The sequence below is a fragment of the Pezoporus wallicus genome, unplaced genomic scaffold (genome assembly GCF_028554395.1).
Source record: "Pezoporus wallicus isolate ANWC-B61680 ecotype Strahan unplaced genomic scaffold, APGP_CSIRO_Pwel_v1 contig_7274, whole genome shotgun sequence".
Classification (NCBI taxonomy): Eukaryota; Metazoa; Chordata; class Aves; order Psittaciformes; family Psittacidae; genus Pezoporus; species Pezoporus wallicus.
The window spans coordinates 795,737-812,601 of NW_026637137.1; the positions used below are offsets into that span (position 1 = coordinate 795,737).

The following is a 16,865-nucleotide window of genomic DNA, read 5'->3' on the forward strand; positions in this document are numbered from 1 at the left end:
CGTACAAAATCCACTGGAAATAAAAAAAAAATATTAAAGGTCATCTTTCAGAGGTAAAAGTGCAATTAACACAGGCAAAGTCTTTGTAAGAACATTACATTTCTGTTAAATTCACTGGCTACATAAGAGCCTACAGGTACGTTGCCTACATTAAAGTGAACGACTGTTTTATTTTTTGTTAGTTTTGAATAAGCCTGATAGTTGATAAACAAAGATTTACTGCCACCATAATTATGGTACATACATCAAAAAATGCATGGCAATTGTTTTCCACAATTTTAAGTTTTACTGACTTTAAGAAACTCCAGAGCAACAGTAAGATCTGTAAAGGTCAAAAAATAATTAACACTATAAAACCTTGTAACAAGTAAGTGGGCACACACCAGCCATCCGGAATTGCTTTCCCCCGAACTCTTGAGAGCTTTCCAATGATGTTATTTACCCCCAGTAAATACCTTTACAGCACTGAATGGATTTTTCTGGAACAACATTTATATTTATGATCTTTCATGCATTACATATTCACAATTTGGAAGGAAACGAAAGGCCTTCGTACATGTCAGTCTTTAACCGCATCCAGTCCTGAAGTCTCTGCAAAACTGTTTTTTCTTGCATTAATACTTTTGCAGCTTTTCTCAGTTTTTCTTCATTTCGTTCTAAATATCGAATTCCATCTGTCTGCAGCTGGTTGAGTTTCTCTTTACGACTTTCATCTAGAGGTATGTCTTCATGCATAAGAGGGTTAAATCTAAAATAAGTATCAGCAGGTAGCAGTGCATCCAGCATGGTGTGAACTTCTGCAGTGAAAACAAAGAAAGGGAACCATTATATTTACATGAGACAGACAAATAGTCCTTCAGGGTCTCTGAACAACAAGTGCTCTGCAGTGACACAGTAAGTGTAAATATGTGCTGCTTTGCTGAGTAAATGTTTTTCCAGCACTGCTTTATCAAAAGCCCTTTCTCATTAGAAGGTTTGCAAATGACCCTGTAGCTCTGTTTACCCTGGAAAAGCTGCTGCTTTTACTCTATGCCAACGTCACTGGTATGACAATTAAGAAGGCTTTGCAGCTATCCAGATTTTTAATTACATGTACATTCCATTCCTTTAAAACTGAGAGTGCACACTGAAGATCAGGCACGTAACTTACACATTGCAATTCATGATACCCATGATTTGTCACAATCAGTACTAAGGGAAGTAAGTATTGTGGAAATGACAGCTATACAGTTCTCTCAGACTGCAGTAAAGAGTAGCTAGGTTTAAAGCTTTTTTTTGTTTGCAACTAGATTTTTTATATAGTACTACAGATTTGGGGTTTAACATTAATTTAAAATGTTCAAGTTGAATTATAACAGTTAACTAGTATAATCATAAACTGGCTATGTAATGTATTGGTATGTTCCTCTCTTCCTTTTTCATAACCCATTTTCTCTCTCCTTTTAGATCTCTCTTCTGTTTGTTGACTCCCTTAAAATTACATTTCCATGACTTCCTTCATCTTTCATTCTCTTTTATTTTCACCTTCTTCGTATTCTTACCATGCTCCTCCATTCTTTTAGACATCTACTGTCATATAAAAATTTTAAAGTGAGAAAAAAATACCATGGGTAAGACTACAGCAAAAGATTCTTCTTAACCTGAAATTTTCTCTGCTTGGTCCCTCCTCCTGTGAATTACTGCACTTTGTCTCTGTTCTTGTCTCGCCACATCTAGTCTTTCTTGCCCTATTTAATGGTCTCTCCTTTTTTCCTTCATAACATAACTACCCATTTGCTCAAATCTACTCTTCCCCTCTTTCTATTTCCTCTCCTTTGGTCTCCACAGTGATCTTTCCTTTCTTCCTCTTCCCCATCAAATTTCTTGCCTGTTTTTTCATCTGCAATTAAACTTTTTCTTCCCTAGATAGAAAGTGGGCAGCAAGTCACTCTTTCCCACAATTCCCACTGCCATTCCACAATTGGACAAAATACAAAGGTGGCCCAAAAATCTAGCTTTTCCTTACTAATTACAGTCCACTGACAGAGGCCACACAGCAAGGGATCTACACTGTAAGAGCATTTCTTGTTTCCTAGTTTTTTGCAGTATCAGTTTCCTTTGTAAGGTGGGGAAGCATCTGCATATTAAAAACAAAACAGATGCAAACTGCCAGTGACAGAGTTCCAGTGTACTCCCATCCTAGGGACAGAGTTTATTTTGGTAAACACATGTGTGGCTCCTCCTGACAGCAACGGAAGTTAGGACCATTGGCAGGTACAGTCTAGTCCTTGGAAAAGTCCAGGTATAAAAGCACACAAAGAACTAGAATACCTTTTCTAAAGCTGTTGAAAACCAATCAATGTTCTATATTAAATTTAAGCATTTCATTTTATGGGAAGAACAAACCAAATGTAAGAAAATATGATTTTCCTATTGAAATGAATTCCTGAGTATACCTTTATCCTGAAGCACAAGTGAGAACATACCACTCTATAAATCTTGTTGGATTTTCATTGCCATTCTGATAAATTTTAAGGTATTGTCTATCTTTATTATACCTATATTAACAACCTCATTCACAGCTGAGAATTCATGAACTGAATGAGCTTAGCAACAACATAGTGAAAAGGAAGATTTGTGGAGAGAAGGCTAGAAATATGTTACCATCTCCAGAAAACCTGTAATACTGGTAGTGAAACACCAAGTACACATAGTGAGTTACAGAGAGACACGTTTCAAGTAGTTTTAATGCGGCAGGCAGAGAGAAGAAGGGGAAAGACTAAAGTTGCAGATCACTCTGAACTGGAACTATAATTCTATGAAACATAAAAACCTGAGAATGGTCACAATACAAACATATCTTAAGACACTGACCTTCTGTGTCGGTTGCACTGCTGATGACGTTTGTGAGTTTGGCTTTCAGACTGGTGTATGTGACATTGGTCTTTCCTTCACTTTCGTATCGACCAGTGCCCAGTGATATTAGACACTGCAGTGGAACACCTGGCCAAAGACACTTGCACTCATGAACTGCCAGTGCAGAAGGATTATTTAGCAGCAGACCTCCATCCTGTAAATGAAAAATAAACACAAATGTCAGTACTCTATATAACATACGCTCACAAGAGAAACCACAATTATAGACAAAACTAGCATAGCACTAATATACAAAACCAGTTAAACCAAACAAGCACGGATTTCCATATTTTGTGGAACTGCTCTGTTTGTGCCCAGGCTTCCTGGGTTTACGAACACCATCAGAGCAGTGCCTGTGTCTGCAGTGAGTTCTGCTGTTGTGAGCAGCAGCAGAAGTAGGCTAGAAGAGCACTATTCACTGGAATATCTTGAGTTATGATTTCATCTTCTGAAGACCTTTTAGGTAAGACAGAGTGATAGCTTCTTAAACTGTCAAAAATCAGTAATAAAAAGCCTGCATTTCAAAATGTTTATTACTGGGATTAAAAGGATATATTCTCTAACAAAATCAAAATGACTGCCTGCAGATTCCAAAATTAAAAACAGCTGAGCTTGGCCAAAGCTGCTTTATAAGCACAGTCATTACACAGATGTTATAGCCTGACTTTAAGACTTGGAAAATTGCAGAATCATGTAGGTTGGAAGGCATCTATTGAGCTCATCTGGTCCAATCCCCCTCCTCAAGGTGGGTCAGCTACAGCACACTGTCCAAGGCCATATCAAGTCCACAAATGGAGATTCCAAAACCTCTCCAGACAAACTATTCCAGTATTTGACCGCCCTCACAGTAAAAGATCTTGTGTTCAGATGGAATGTCATGTGTTTCCATTTGTGCCATCATCTTTGGTTCTTTCAATGGACACTGCTGGGAAGAGTACAGCTCCATCTTTATTCCCAACCCCCCATCCTTTAGTTGTACTCCTAAGCCTTCTCTTCTCTAGACTGAACAGCTTTCTGAGTCTCTCTTCATGTAAGATGCTCAAATCCTCATGGCCCTGCACTGGATTCATGTCTCTCTTGTACTGGTGAACTGGACACGGTACTCCAGATGTGGCCTTAAGCAGTGCCTTGAAGCAGCCATTATCTCCCTTCACCTGCAGGCAAGACTGTACTTAATGCAGCCCAGGATGCTGTTGGCCTTTTTTGCCACAAGGGTGCATCGCTGGCTCGTGTTCAGCTTGTCCAGCAGGACCCCAAGGTCCTTCTCTGACAAGTTGCTTTACAACCAGTCAGTCCCCAGTGTGGATTGGTACACGGGGTTATTCCTCCCCAGGTGCAGGATCCTCTCTTTATTGAACTTCATGAGAATTCTCCAGTCTGCTGAGGTCCCTCTGAGTGGTGGTGCAACCATCTTGTATTCCAGCCATTCCTCCCAGGTTTGCAACATCTGTGAACTTCCTGCAGATGCACTCTGTCCCATCATCCAAGTCATTAATGAAGATGTTAATACTGTTCGCCTGTGTTGTCATGGGAGATAAGTGTCAAAGGCTTCACTAAATCTAAAGTAAACAACATCCACTGCTTTCTACTTGCCCACCAAGCTAGTCACCTCACTGCAGAAGGCTACCAGATTGGTTAATCATGAACTGATTTGTAAATCCAGTGACTACTCATGATCACCTTGTCCTGCATGATTTTGGAAATCTTTTCCAGGAGGACTTCCTCCATCATCTCCTAAGGGATGAGATGAGGCCAACTAACCTGTAGGTCCCCACAGCTTTCTTCCTGCCCTTCATGAATATAGAAATGGTACTTGCTTTCCCAACCGTTCCCAATCACCATGATTATTTAAAGTTTATCAGGAGCCACCTTGCAATAGCATCAGTCAGCTCCATCACCATTCATGGGTGCAACCCATCAGGCCCTATGAATTTATGTATGTTCAGGTTGTTCAACCACTTCCTAAACTGGTTCTCCTCTACCAAGTGTAAGTTCTCCTAGCACCAGACTTTCTCTTTAGCTTTAGGGGCCTTGTATTCTTGAAAGCTGGTTTTACCAGTAAAGCCTGAGACAAAGGCAGCAAGCAATTAAGCATTTCTATTATCTCTCACCAGCTCCACTGCCTCATTCAGTAGTGGGTCCATGGTTTCCCTAGTCTTCCTTTTGATGTTTACGTGTTTACAGAAACTTTTGTTATTGCCATGGACACTCCTCTCCAGATTCAACTCCAGGCCAGCTTTTGCTTTCCTAAGCCCATCTATGCATGGCTGGTCAGGAGATCTATATTCCTTTGGAGTGACCTGCCCCTGCTTGCACCTTTTGTACACTTCCTTTTTACGTCTGAGTTCAGTTAGGACCCCCTTGCTCCTCCATGCCATCCATCTTTGCTTGATTTCCTCTTTACTGGGATGGATTTTTTCTTGAGCTTGAAGAAAGCAACCACTGAGTATCAAGCCAGCTCTCCTGGACTACTCTTCTCTTCAAGGTCACAGCCCATAGGATTTTTCTGAGAAGAGCTCTGAAGAGGACAAAACCTGCTCTCCTGAAATCCAGGGCCGCAGTCCTGCTTTTTATCCCTGCTGCCTTCTCTTAGGATCTTGAACTCATCATCTCATGGTCACTGTAGCCAAGGCTTTCTTTAACTTTCACATCCCTGACTAGTCCTTTATTCTTCATAAGCATCAGGTTCAGCAAAGTACATTTCCTTTTTGGCTCCTCCATCAACTGTGGTAGGAAGTTGTCATCAATGCACTTGAGAGATCTCCTAGGTTGCCTGAGCTCTTCTGTACTGCCTTTCATCAGGGATCAGGATGATTCAACTCTTCATCAAGAGCCAGGCTCTGAGAATGAGAGGCTTAAGTTGTCTGAAGATCAGAATTCAGCCAAAGACTAATAGGAACAAAAACTACTCTTAAAAGTCTGGAAGTAAGGAGAGACATCTTTTGCTAGCAACATGTCAAAAGTGTAGGTGATGAGGCTGGGATAAAGTACTTTAGGACCAGTAAGAATCCATTTTGATCCAGCAAATCTCAAAAAGTTCAGCACTTCTTGGAAGTAAAATGACCTTCACTTCAACTAAGAAATAAATTGCTTTAGACTTTGAATTCAGTAAGACTTTCTACACTGGGAATGCCTTAAAAATGCAGTTATAAAGGAAAAACTTAAACTGAAAACATCAATAGGAGAGACAAATATGTTTACAGGCATTCAAAAATCTATACAAAGAAAACATGTAAAATACAAAAGGAACAGAATATTGACTACAATAAGCATTATGCAAAAGTTTCCTGTACCTTAAATCTTCCTGAACCCATGTATCCTATACCTGACCATTACAAGAACAGTAATAAAAAGCAACTCTACTCGGGAATAGGTAGACTACAAAAGGTTTTGGAGTTGATAAACATTCTACAAAACCCCTTTAGCTACAGCTGTGCTAGATAAATAAGCCAAACCAGGTTTACTGTGCTGAGTTTTTGGACTTATTTTTTAATTAAGCTTTTGCTTCAACCTACAAAAAGCTCTTTGAACTCCTTCTGGATACTGTCTGCTTTGCTCAAAACACTGTTCCAATGAATGGTCTCTTCAGTGCCTATTAACTTTTGCTTATGTTTAAATTAGCTTCTACACAGAAAACAAAATACAAAGATGTTTTTCCCCTTGACGTAATTCCCCATGAATCTTGATCTAAAAATCTTAATAGTTACCTTTGCAGTGCTTGCTTTCCCTTTAAATCCTAGAATAAAACCATGCTTAACAAATAATTTCCACTAATCTTATCAATATAATTTGATTAAACAGCTTTGCTTCACCATGGGAAAATTAGTGCTGTCCATGGTTAGGGGGTATATAATACTAAAATAATAGAACATTTTTATAATATTGATAAATAAAAGGTCAAAGGAAGGTAAAGTACACATACCTACGCATACCAAATGTGTACTGTGATGACGATTAACAGCTTTGTGCAGTGATTTCCATATTTAAACAGTCTCCAGTTTAGGTTTACTGAAGTGTTAGTAAATAGCCATTCCTAAGAATTTTCAATTCAGACACCTATAACATAACTTCTAGCATACGTGTCATGTTTGGTAAGTCAGAAGTAGGGCTCAATAAGGAAGGCAACTGATTTTTTTTCTTCTCTTCCAAAGCTATTATGGTCGATAATGACCACATCCTGATCAATACTGTGCTTCAAATCAGCTTACTCTATTAAAGATATCCATCATATCACTCTTTTGCTTACAATCATAGAATCATAGAGCAGAACAAGAGCCAGAGAAGCCATGGAATCTCCATGCAGGGTATTTTCAAAACTCAACTGGGTAAGTCCTTGAGCAAACTGACTTAACTTTGAGGCTTTTCCTATTTTGAACAGGAGGCTGGACTCCCTGAGATCCTGTCCTCCTCAATTTTCCTAAGGTTCTACTCTATTTAAAGAAATAGAGTATGAATCACAGATGTGTGTTATTTTAGCTGCAAAATGAAATTACACTTTAAAGGCCATTCTTATTAGAAACTGAACTTTGTCAGCCCACTCTAAGTCTTATGGAAAATGCAAACATGCATTTTCCTTGGAATACCTCAGAATCTGTAACTGAAAGGGTAACTTACAGGAACTCTTCAAATGACTGAACTGCTGACAAACAGCAGTGCGATTGTCCTGAGTTCTGACTCAGGACCCAGTGCTGGGCAAACAGCCAGAGCAGACCCCTCCTTTTCTCTTGATTCTTTAAATCTCCCATTCTTTATTGTCTGGCCTTCCCTACATTTCACCATCTCTTCTCACTTAGCCAGTTCTCAAACTGGCTGCAAACTCATTTCCCAAACATACATGAGTCACTCCTTCCCTTTTGTGTCCTTCTGTGCTGCTATGGTCAGTGCACTGGCAAGCACCAGATGATTCTTCGTATGCTGAACTTTGCAAAACCACACAACACTTAGAATCACAGAATAGTTAGGGCTGGAAAGGACCTTAAGATCATCTAGTTCCAACCCCCCTGCCATGGGCAGGGACACCTCACACTAAACCATGTCACCCAAGGCTCTGTCAAACCTAGCCTTGCACCTGAGTCAGCTTAATTTGCTGGCAGCTCACTGAACACAAAGTGCCGGAGAACGAATATGAATGCAAGCATGAAAAAACCTGCATAACTTTCTTAATGTTGTCAGGCAGGTAAACAGTAGGGAAAAGGCTTTTTAAGTATTCCTAGCAAAAATAATGGAAACAATGAAATGAATTAACCTGAAAATGGAGATTAATACACATAAAAAGCCAAGCTTTTAGTGACTGCAAAGCAGTGAACTCAGGAACTGGGATATTCAGTCTTTTGCCACAGGCTTTCCAAGTGGTAAACATTCAATTGTTATGTTTCGTTTAATGTTTTAGCAGCTAATTCCCAAGTGAACACAATGAAATTCTTTTTCATATAGGTTTTCCAAAATACATCACAATGCAACTGTAACCATATTTTCAGGGCTTGATGGTCATTATCCAGAAGTCTAAAGCCATAGCCAATATTTTCTATATGTTTTTTTGACAGTTGCAAATTAGTCAGGGAAAGCTCCCTCATGATGTGACTACCAGACTGTAAATTATTTAAAGCAGGAAAAATGCATATTTTGTAGGCATATACTCCAATATAAACTCTGCTTGCCCAGTTCTAGGAATAAAGAAAAGCCTGATTAAACACTATGAAAGAGACAGGGGCAAATTCTACAATCAGAAGGAAAATACAGTGGGAAATCTCAAAGAAAGTGCTCAGACTACTTGGGAGTCTGGTAGCACAGAACATTCTTATAATCTTGTCCTACTTAAATAATTAATGAACGTGCATAAAGACACTCATATTTTTGAGTCAAAACTTTGGAAACAGTTATTTAAAATTCGGATATTACAATAATAATGATAATAATAATAATAAAATCAGTTTGACCCATATTTGACCATGGGCAGTTATTTCTAACAAGTTCAGAATAGCTTGTACATTCATAGACTAGCACTGCACTTCCTAATTTTGTCAGACTCAAGCTGTGCCTTGTAATTGCTCTATGTAACATCCTGTGTGTGGCACAGCTTCACCTGAATGATGTCAAACTTTGTGAGGAAAATAGCCTAGCACTTGATGAAGGATACATAACTAACAAAGCCAAGTCTGATATTTGGAAGCTGAGTTTGTTGGCTCCATAGTAACCACTTCACCTCACTGTCTGTGCAGACATGCTTTGCATTTTAGCTCATTTTTACAGACTTGCTCTGTTGTTTACTTTCACTCTGTGAAGAAGTGGAGACAGAATTAGTACAAAGCTATCACAGGACAAGACAGGCTCAGATTCTGAATGGACTTTTTGAAAAGTATTTTCAAAAGTCCATGCTTATAGTCAACATAACATAAATATGCAGACTAAGGGTAAGGCTCATTGCTTCAAATAATGAGTTTGAAGAATTGCTGCACTGTACCAAGTGGTTACTACTTAGAAAAATTAAAATAACTACTCTGAAAACATTTCCTCTAATTTCCATAAGTAAAACAGCTACACCTTGCTGAATCATCTGTAAAACCAGCTGTTGTGGTTTAAAACCAGGCAGAGGGCTCGTTCACTCACTCCTCCCCCTTCTTGCCCTCCCCCTACTCCCAGAGGGACGGAGAGGAGAATCAAAAAGAATGCAACTCCCACAGGCTGAGATAAGAACAGTTTAGTAACTAAGGTATAACACAAATCACTACTGCTACCACCGATAATAATAATGATAAAGGAAATAACAAGGGAAGAGAATACAACACCTCAGCACCAGCCGACCGATAACTCACCCCACTCCGCCCGACCAAGCACTGACCGATACCTAGTCCAACCCCACAGTCCTAGCCCTTCCGGGTAACTCTCAGTTACATCCTGGGCATTACGTGCTGTGATATGGAATGCCTCTTTGGCTAGTTTGTGTCAGGTGTCCTGTCTCTGCTTCCTCCCGGCTTCCCCTCCTCTCAGACTAAACATTTGAGCAGTAACTAAAAACATCAGTGTTATCAGCGCTGTTCCCAGGCTGAAAGTCAAAACACAGCGCTGCACCAGCTACTAAGGAGGAGAAAAAATTGACTGCTACTGCCAAACCCAGGACACTAGCTCAATGCATTTACATAAGCAGCAGAAAATGTCCCCAGAGTAGAAGACAGGAATGAAAAACAGGAGAATTCTTTTGCTACCTGTGAGAGCCATTCATACAGACAACTTCAAGATTCACATCCTGATGCAGTTCTCCCATTGCACTGGGCATCTATGGCCAGTGTGTTAGAATATCCACATAGAAGGCGTGAAGGCTTGCTCAGTGAAGCATCACTGGGCTACCAACTTAAAACTTTTCATACGTTTTGTGAAAAAGCTATCAACACATCCAGATTTGAGTACACAATAAACTAGCTCCTATAATGTTTAGCATAAATATGCTCTCCTCAATACAAAAGTTACATGATTATGGCTCTGCTGTCATGAGTAATCATCCTGGTCATAGTACTACTGAGGATGAAGCTGCTGAAGAGGACTCCCAGAAAGCACAGGAAAATGTTTACCTCCCTGCAAAAACTATTTTGGCCCCATATAAACGTGAAAAAGTACAGAAGTACATTTGTTTCCTCTAGATCTTGGTGACAAGCAATGGATGGCAGTGCCAGTATTTCTAACAAATCTCGGTCTAAAATGTACAGTGCCCTTAAACAACTCATTTTAGCTTCATTCTAATGGTGCATCTTACCCACCTTGCTGCATGACAGACAAATGAGAGTTTTTTTTTAATAAATTAGGTCATTTTCTATAAACTATGCAATGACCTACGATTATCTCTCTATACAAATATTTCATACAATTCATATGTCATGCTAACAGGGATGCCAGTGGGTCAGCGACATGTAACTTATAACGTATTCTGCACTATGCTGATTCCCAGCAGTCCTTACTTGATGACAGATATCAGTGCAATCCTCCTGTACACCAAATTTCTAAGAATTTCAGAATAAGCCAAACTCTTACTTAACAAAAGGCAGAAATGCTCCTTTAAATTCCTGAAATAAACTTCTTGTGCTCATCAATTTGTAAGGCTCACTCAAAATCACCATTTCTCTTCAGACACTAGAAAAGCAAACAGTTCAGAGCAGTGAAAAGTTCCTGCTCAAGTGTGCACTGAAAAAGGGATTCCCCTTGACCTGGCTATACAGAAAACATCTGTATAGAACATTAAAATTAAATGCATTTGCATTACTGAACAACACTGACAATACTGACAGTTTAAAAAATACCCCCAGAAGGCAGATTAGCTGCATTTGTACTTCTACTACACCAGCTGCAAAAAGAGAACACTTTATACTGAGATCACATCAGATGGAGTAAAAAACCTAAATTTAATGAGGTTTGAAAGGTTACTGGAAAGCTTCCTTTTCAATACCACTGTTCTCCCATACAATATTTATCTTTTTTTTTTTTCCTAAAAATTAGCAACACTGTAACACATTGTTTGCATACACACAAAATGTCATGCTAAATGCTTCTGAGAGCTATCAATACCACAGCCATTACAAGCCAAACAATCTATTTTACATTTTTTTTATCCTACATTAGCCATATTTGCTCTTGACATATCTTTGAAATGAAGTGATGGCTGAGGTGGCTGGCTGGGTGATTATCTTAAATTATTAACTCATCCCAGCCAGCCATTAACTCACAGAAACGACCAGCTGCTCAGAAGACAATACTGAATTCAGAGGTTTGTGTCAGATACAGAAGATGGATTCTTACACTGCACAGATGAAGATCTGGTAAATATTAACAGACATCATAGGAGAATTACTTGGCAATAAAATACATTGTCAGATATTTCATTAAAAGCATAAACAGGTGCAGCACAGATTTAATTAAATGAATTCTGCAATGAACAAAAGGACACATCACTAAAATAGTATGTATTTTAACTGTGGTTCCTAAATAATGAATGGCCTATAGCATTATAAGCAAAGATCACAATGTGTAACCTAACTGACCTGGGGCTGAATTTACACTGGCCCCAAACACAGGCCTGACCTCAGGTTCTCCATATGATGTTTGGGAAGCACAGACAAAGTTCAAGAGTACAGTTAAACACAAAGCCCTAAACCACAAACAAAAAACTCCAAACCCACAGATTTGGATATGAACTACCTAGTATTTGTATCCACAGTGGGGGCAGGAGAAAGAACTGAAGGAAAAGTTCTGCATTTTCATGAGTCATCTAAGTTAAGAGGTACATGCCCAGATGACAAAATACAAAGATGGGCTTAACAAAGGGAGGGAAACATTGAAGTTTTTATAGGAAGAAAATCTGAATTTACACACCAGACCACTGGCAGCAATGAAAGAGCCTACAGTGGAGAAAGAACAGGCCAATCGATGTGACAGCAGTCTACAGTGGATGGGGAACTCTGGCTGGGACTGTTTTCTATCAGAGCAACTCAACAGCTGGTTTGGGGCTCATCCCCTTCATTATTCTTTTCTCAAAAGCATGTGATTGCTAATGAAGCCTGTTACTATAAAGTTACAGGCTTTGTAAATAGAAAGGCCTTACTGTAAATACAGAGGGACTCTAAGGAAAAACAAAGGAGACAACATATAGCCAACCCAAGCACCCATAAACAAAAAGCTGTGTTCTTCAGAACTACGCTGAAGTTAAGACTAAACATGAGAAAGTTCCAAGCAGAGCCCTACCACAGAATGATTAAAGCACCTATATATGAAGTAGACGTTGAGAAGGCGACTGTAATTCTAAGATGTAACTTCCTCTGGAAAGGAAAGAGATGACACAGATCACATAGAATACAGTGTTCCAGCCTGATCAAATTAATTCCTCTGAATTTTGCTCCTAATTTAGAACTCCTAGATTTGAATCTGGTGTTTCATTCAACTTTGCACAATGTACACTGGGTCATGCCAAACCACACTGAATAGTCCAGTTTCAAGAAAGATTACTCAAATTGGAGCAGGTGCAATGAAGGACCATTAGATGATCAAGAGAACATAGAGTCTATTTTGCAGGATTCAGACAGACTGGCATATTTAGACTAACAAACTAAAAAAAGGATGAGACTGCTTTCTATAAACACATCAGAAGGGTAAATACTGCATGAAGAACAGTACTGGCACAAAAAGAATTTGTATTCATTAGCTAGGAATTGACTTAGGAGTGAAAATAAGAAATCTTCTGGCTATGACAAAAATGAAGAAGTACCTTCTCGAAGTAACCTTCTACAAGGGCAGCCACAGCAAAGGCAGCTTTGAATGTTTATGAACTACAGTCTGTGATGCAGCTGGTGACCATGACAGAGGAGTGAACCTGACCTGAAGGAAACTGTTTCATTCTATATTCCCTCACCCAACACTCCCCCACCCAGCCCAGGAAACACCAGCTGAAATAATTCTAAATTATGTAGCAAAAAAAAAAAAAAAAAAAAAAAAAAAATCTACCTGCTGCTAAACCCAGCAGTGAAAATATACCCCCCTCCCAGTAAAAGAAACATTGCAACATAAAGAATCCTGAAGAGCTTGCCAACTGACTGGGGGTTTGCAAAACTAACACTATAGATTAATCCTTGTATTGTAAGAGAAGCTCAGCACAGAAAACAGGGTGTAGACATTGCGTCCTTTTTGACTAAAAGGAATGCACTGGGTATTGAACTAACTTTATGCACATTTCTTACACATGGCAAAAATTATTCCTATCACAGTACTAGAACCTGTATCAAGGATGGGAAGAGGGCAGTTCCTTAAACTACACACAAATGGCAAATCTGAGGCTGGATGGCAGCTGACAAAGCTGCAAGCAATGGTTCAAATTAAGCACCAGACCACCACGTACCCACAAGACTTTTAGGCTTTTATTTGTAATTAGTATGACAAAGCTATTTGGTATGGAAATGTGGCCCCAGTCTGGGAGGGGAAAAAGTAATCAGAAATTATCAAATACTGACAGTAAATTTTTATTTTTGATCTAAGAAATGATGGCCAGTAACAGCAGAACTTGAGAGCAGCAACCTCACTGTCTGTACAGAGGTTATGAATCCACTCAGTTGGTAATTTTTCACTATACCAGCTCCTCTGATGTCACAAGATTTGTTTTATAGCAAATATTAGCTGGCAAACAGTGTCACTAAAGATACATGGACTCAGAAATCTAAGCAAAAAAGAAAAAGTTAAATGTAATACAGCTCATTTGAGACTGAGTTTGGCTTTTCTTTAAATAAGCGCTCTGAAAACTGCATTAGCAAAGCATTACTCTGAATCATTTGAAATAAAAAGAATATAATGCTTCCAAGTTAAATTCCTAAACAAAATATACTCTCAATTTCATTTCGCTAACTAAATCTTCCAATAACACCTCACTTAGCAAGTCCCTGTAGAGAACTGCAAACACTCTGCTCTGGTGCAGTAACCACAGCAATTTCACAAAGGCTGGTAAACGGCAGCATGTGTGTCCACCTTAAGAGCTGCTACCAAACCTCTAGAATCCGTAAGGGAAAGAAATGCATGCTCATGTAGCTAACACAATCCAGTAAGTCCCCTTTTCCTTACACAGTAGGCGACACTGCCTTGAAGGCTGTAGGAAAATGTGTATGGCAACAAGTAGACAGAGAAACAAAGAAATATTTGTTTCCATCATTGTGAGAACAAGATACACCTATTAAACCACAGTCTGTATAAGCTCTGGTGCATTCTGATCACCGTGGCATATCCTAAGAATGAAAAGAACTTCAATGTGACCTATATTCTATGTCTTCTTAGAGTCTGGGAAGCACCCTTGAATCTAATTTTAAAAGCTACTGTGTAAAACCAATTAGGGTAGGATCTACTAAGTGAATTACTTCTGAAGGCCTCTCCTGTAACAAGCTACAGAGATGAAATGGCTTTGTAGATTTACTGCCTAATAAATGGAAAGGAAAGGTTTGTAAAATATGAAGGAAGTATGTACTAGCTTTTTCAAATGAAGGTGAGATGTAGAATTTTAGTTACATCATATTATTGTACTATAAATCCTTTTTATTTCTAGGTCGTATTCTCACTACACATCCTCTTATACCTGCATTATTAAAACTCCTCTAAAAGATAAGCTGCCAATTTAATCCCTTTACTATCTGATCTTGCTCAAAGAAAATATAATTATTAGAACACTACTATAAGTTAACATCAGCATTTTAATAAATGAAATTGTAATGCAACAATGAAATCATGGAAAGCTATCACGAAAAGGGTGATCAAATTCTTTGTATTAAATACAGTATGTTTCACTTGGAGAAAAATCTGTGGCTTTGCTAAACTTGCCAACACCACACACACACACACACACACACACAACCTGCTGCCTTTTAATTAATCCTGTGGGACAAATTTAGTTTTTACTGTAAAACCTAGTAAATGAAGTGTGCATAATGATTTTTTTACATCTTAAACTGCTCTTTTAATTAAGTGGTAATTTCCTGAGCATACTGTACTGTCTACTCAAGTGACATTACTGAACACCCCAAATGGCTTCCATACTACAGGAAAAAAAGGAACAGATATAAGAAACAAAACCCCACCGTGGGAAGTAGGAAAAAAAAAAAGTATCACTGCTTTTAACAGGACTGGGGAGAGGGTCACAGCCCTCAGCGCTTCATAAATAGATTTTAAAATAAAGGAGCTGACATGTGGCAATACAGCTTCTATATTGTAACATCATGACTTGGGCTCTCTTGACTTGCATGGTTTCTGGAGAAGCATGTTACAGGGATTAAATCCCTTTGAATGTTAATGTGTTCCTCTTTTGAACCACAAAGAATATTAATCCTCCTCCCCTCATCTACCAACAGCTGCACTGTTTTTTCCTACTTGACAGAGTGGAACCAGATAGCATGGCATGATTGACCTGAATGTAAATATTGCTCCTTGGTTTGGAACTGCTCACTTTTTGCAGAAATTTAACAAGCCTGCCATCAGTTCACCTGCAGCACAAATAAGAGTTAAGTGTAGAGGCACCTAGGAACCTCTTGCTATAATTATATCAGAAAAACTATACAATCATTTATTACCTTATTGAAAAAGTTAACACACTTTACAATCCCTTGAACGTTTACAGTGGCAAGTATAGGAAGCCAGAATGCCCCCAGAGAAAGCCCTTGTATGTGTATATACATGCATATATATATCTATAGATTACGGAAAAGTGAACAGCTACAGTTGGGTTCAGGCATGATTCCAGCATATGCATCTAGGGACATACACAAAATCTTTATGAATCAATCTTAACCCTACACAGAACTCATTCAACTATTTCACACCATTTGAGAAAGTACTCCAACAAAAGCTAGATAAGGTAAGACAAGAATATGCAGGCTGACCATAAAACAATTCCACTAAATTTCCATTATCAAAACAAGTATTTTCACACATTCGAATAGTCCTAAATCAGATCAACTGCCAGAGTGCTTTTCATTAAGGTTTGAACATACCACTGACTGATAAGCTAACACAAAACCTGGTCTCTACATAATCCTTTAGAATCCCAAACTTCAAAGCCAGGATACAAATCTCATTATATTTACTGTTCTGAACGTTTCCAGATATTTTACAATCATTTTCACATTTTGGCTGTCTCTACACTTTGAATTATTTAGAAATACTGAGACTGCAGAAGCAGGTTATACATAAATTAATAAGAAACTGGCATAGTTTCTGTTCAGAAAATAGATTATGCTGATTAATTAATGGATGTTTCCAATCCATTAAAAAAAAAATCCTCAAAAGACCATCAACTTTCTGACACTATTGCAATATTGGAGCCTTTGGTATAAATTATTATTTATTATTTACAGTTAATGCACACTCTGCTGATGCACTTTTCAAACATGGTACTACTGAGGATATCTAACAATGTTATCCTTTATTTATTTCTGTAGTTCAAAAGCAGCCCAACCTGTTAG

General features: G+C 38.6%; 1 protein-coding gene across 1 annotated transcript in view; it reads right to left on the reverse strand.

Moving 5' to 3' along the window:
- Window positions 1–263: 263 nt before the first annotated feature.
- The window catches only part of PNPLA8 (patatin like phospholipase domain containing 8), a 37,335-nt gene continuing 20,733 nt past the window's right edge, over window positions 264–16,865 (reverse strand). The window contains exons 9-10 of the mRNA XM_057403691.1: window positions 2,854–3,049; window positions 264–797 (exon numbers count right to left, since the gene is read on the reverse strand). Coding sequence (XP_057259674.1) covers window positions 523–797; window positions 2,854–3,049 — 471 coding nt within the window. The 3' untranslated portion in view covers window positions 264–522. The remainder of the gene's footprint in view (window positions 798–2,853; window positions 3,050–16,865) is intronic.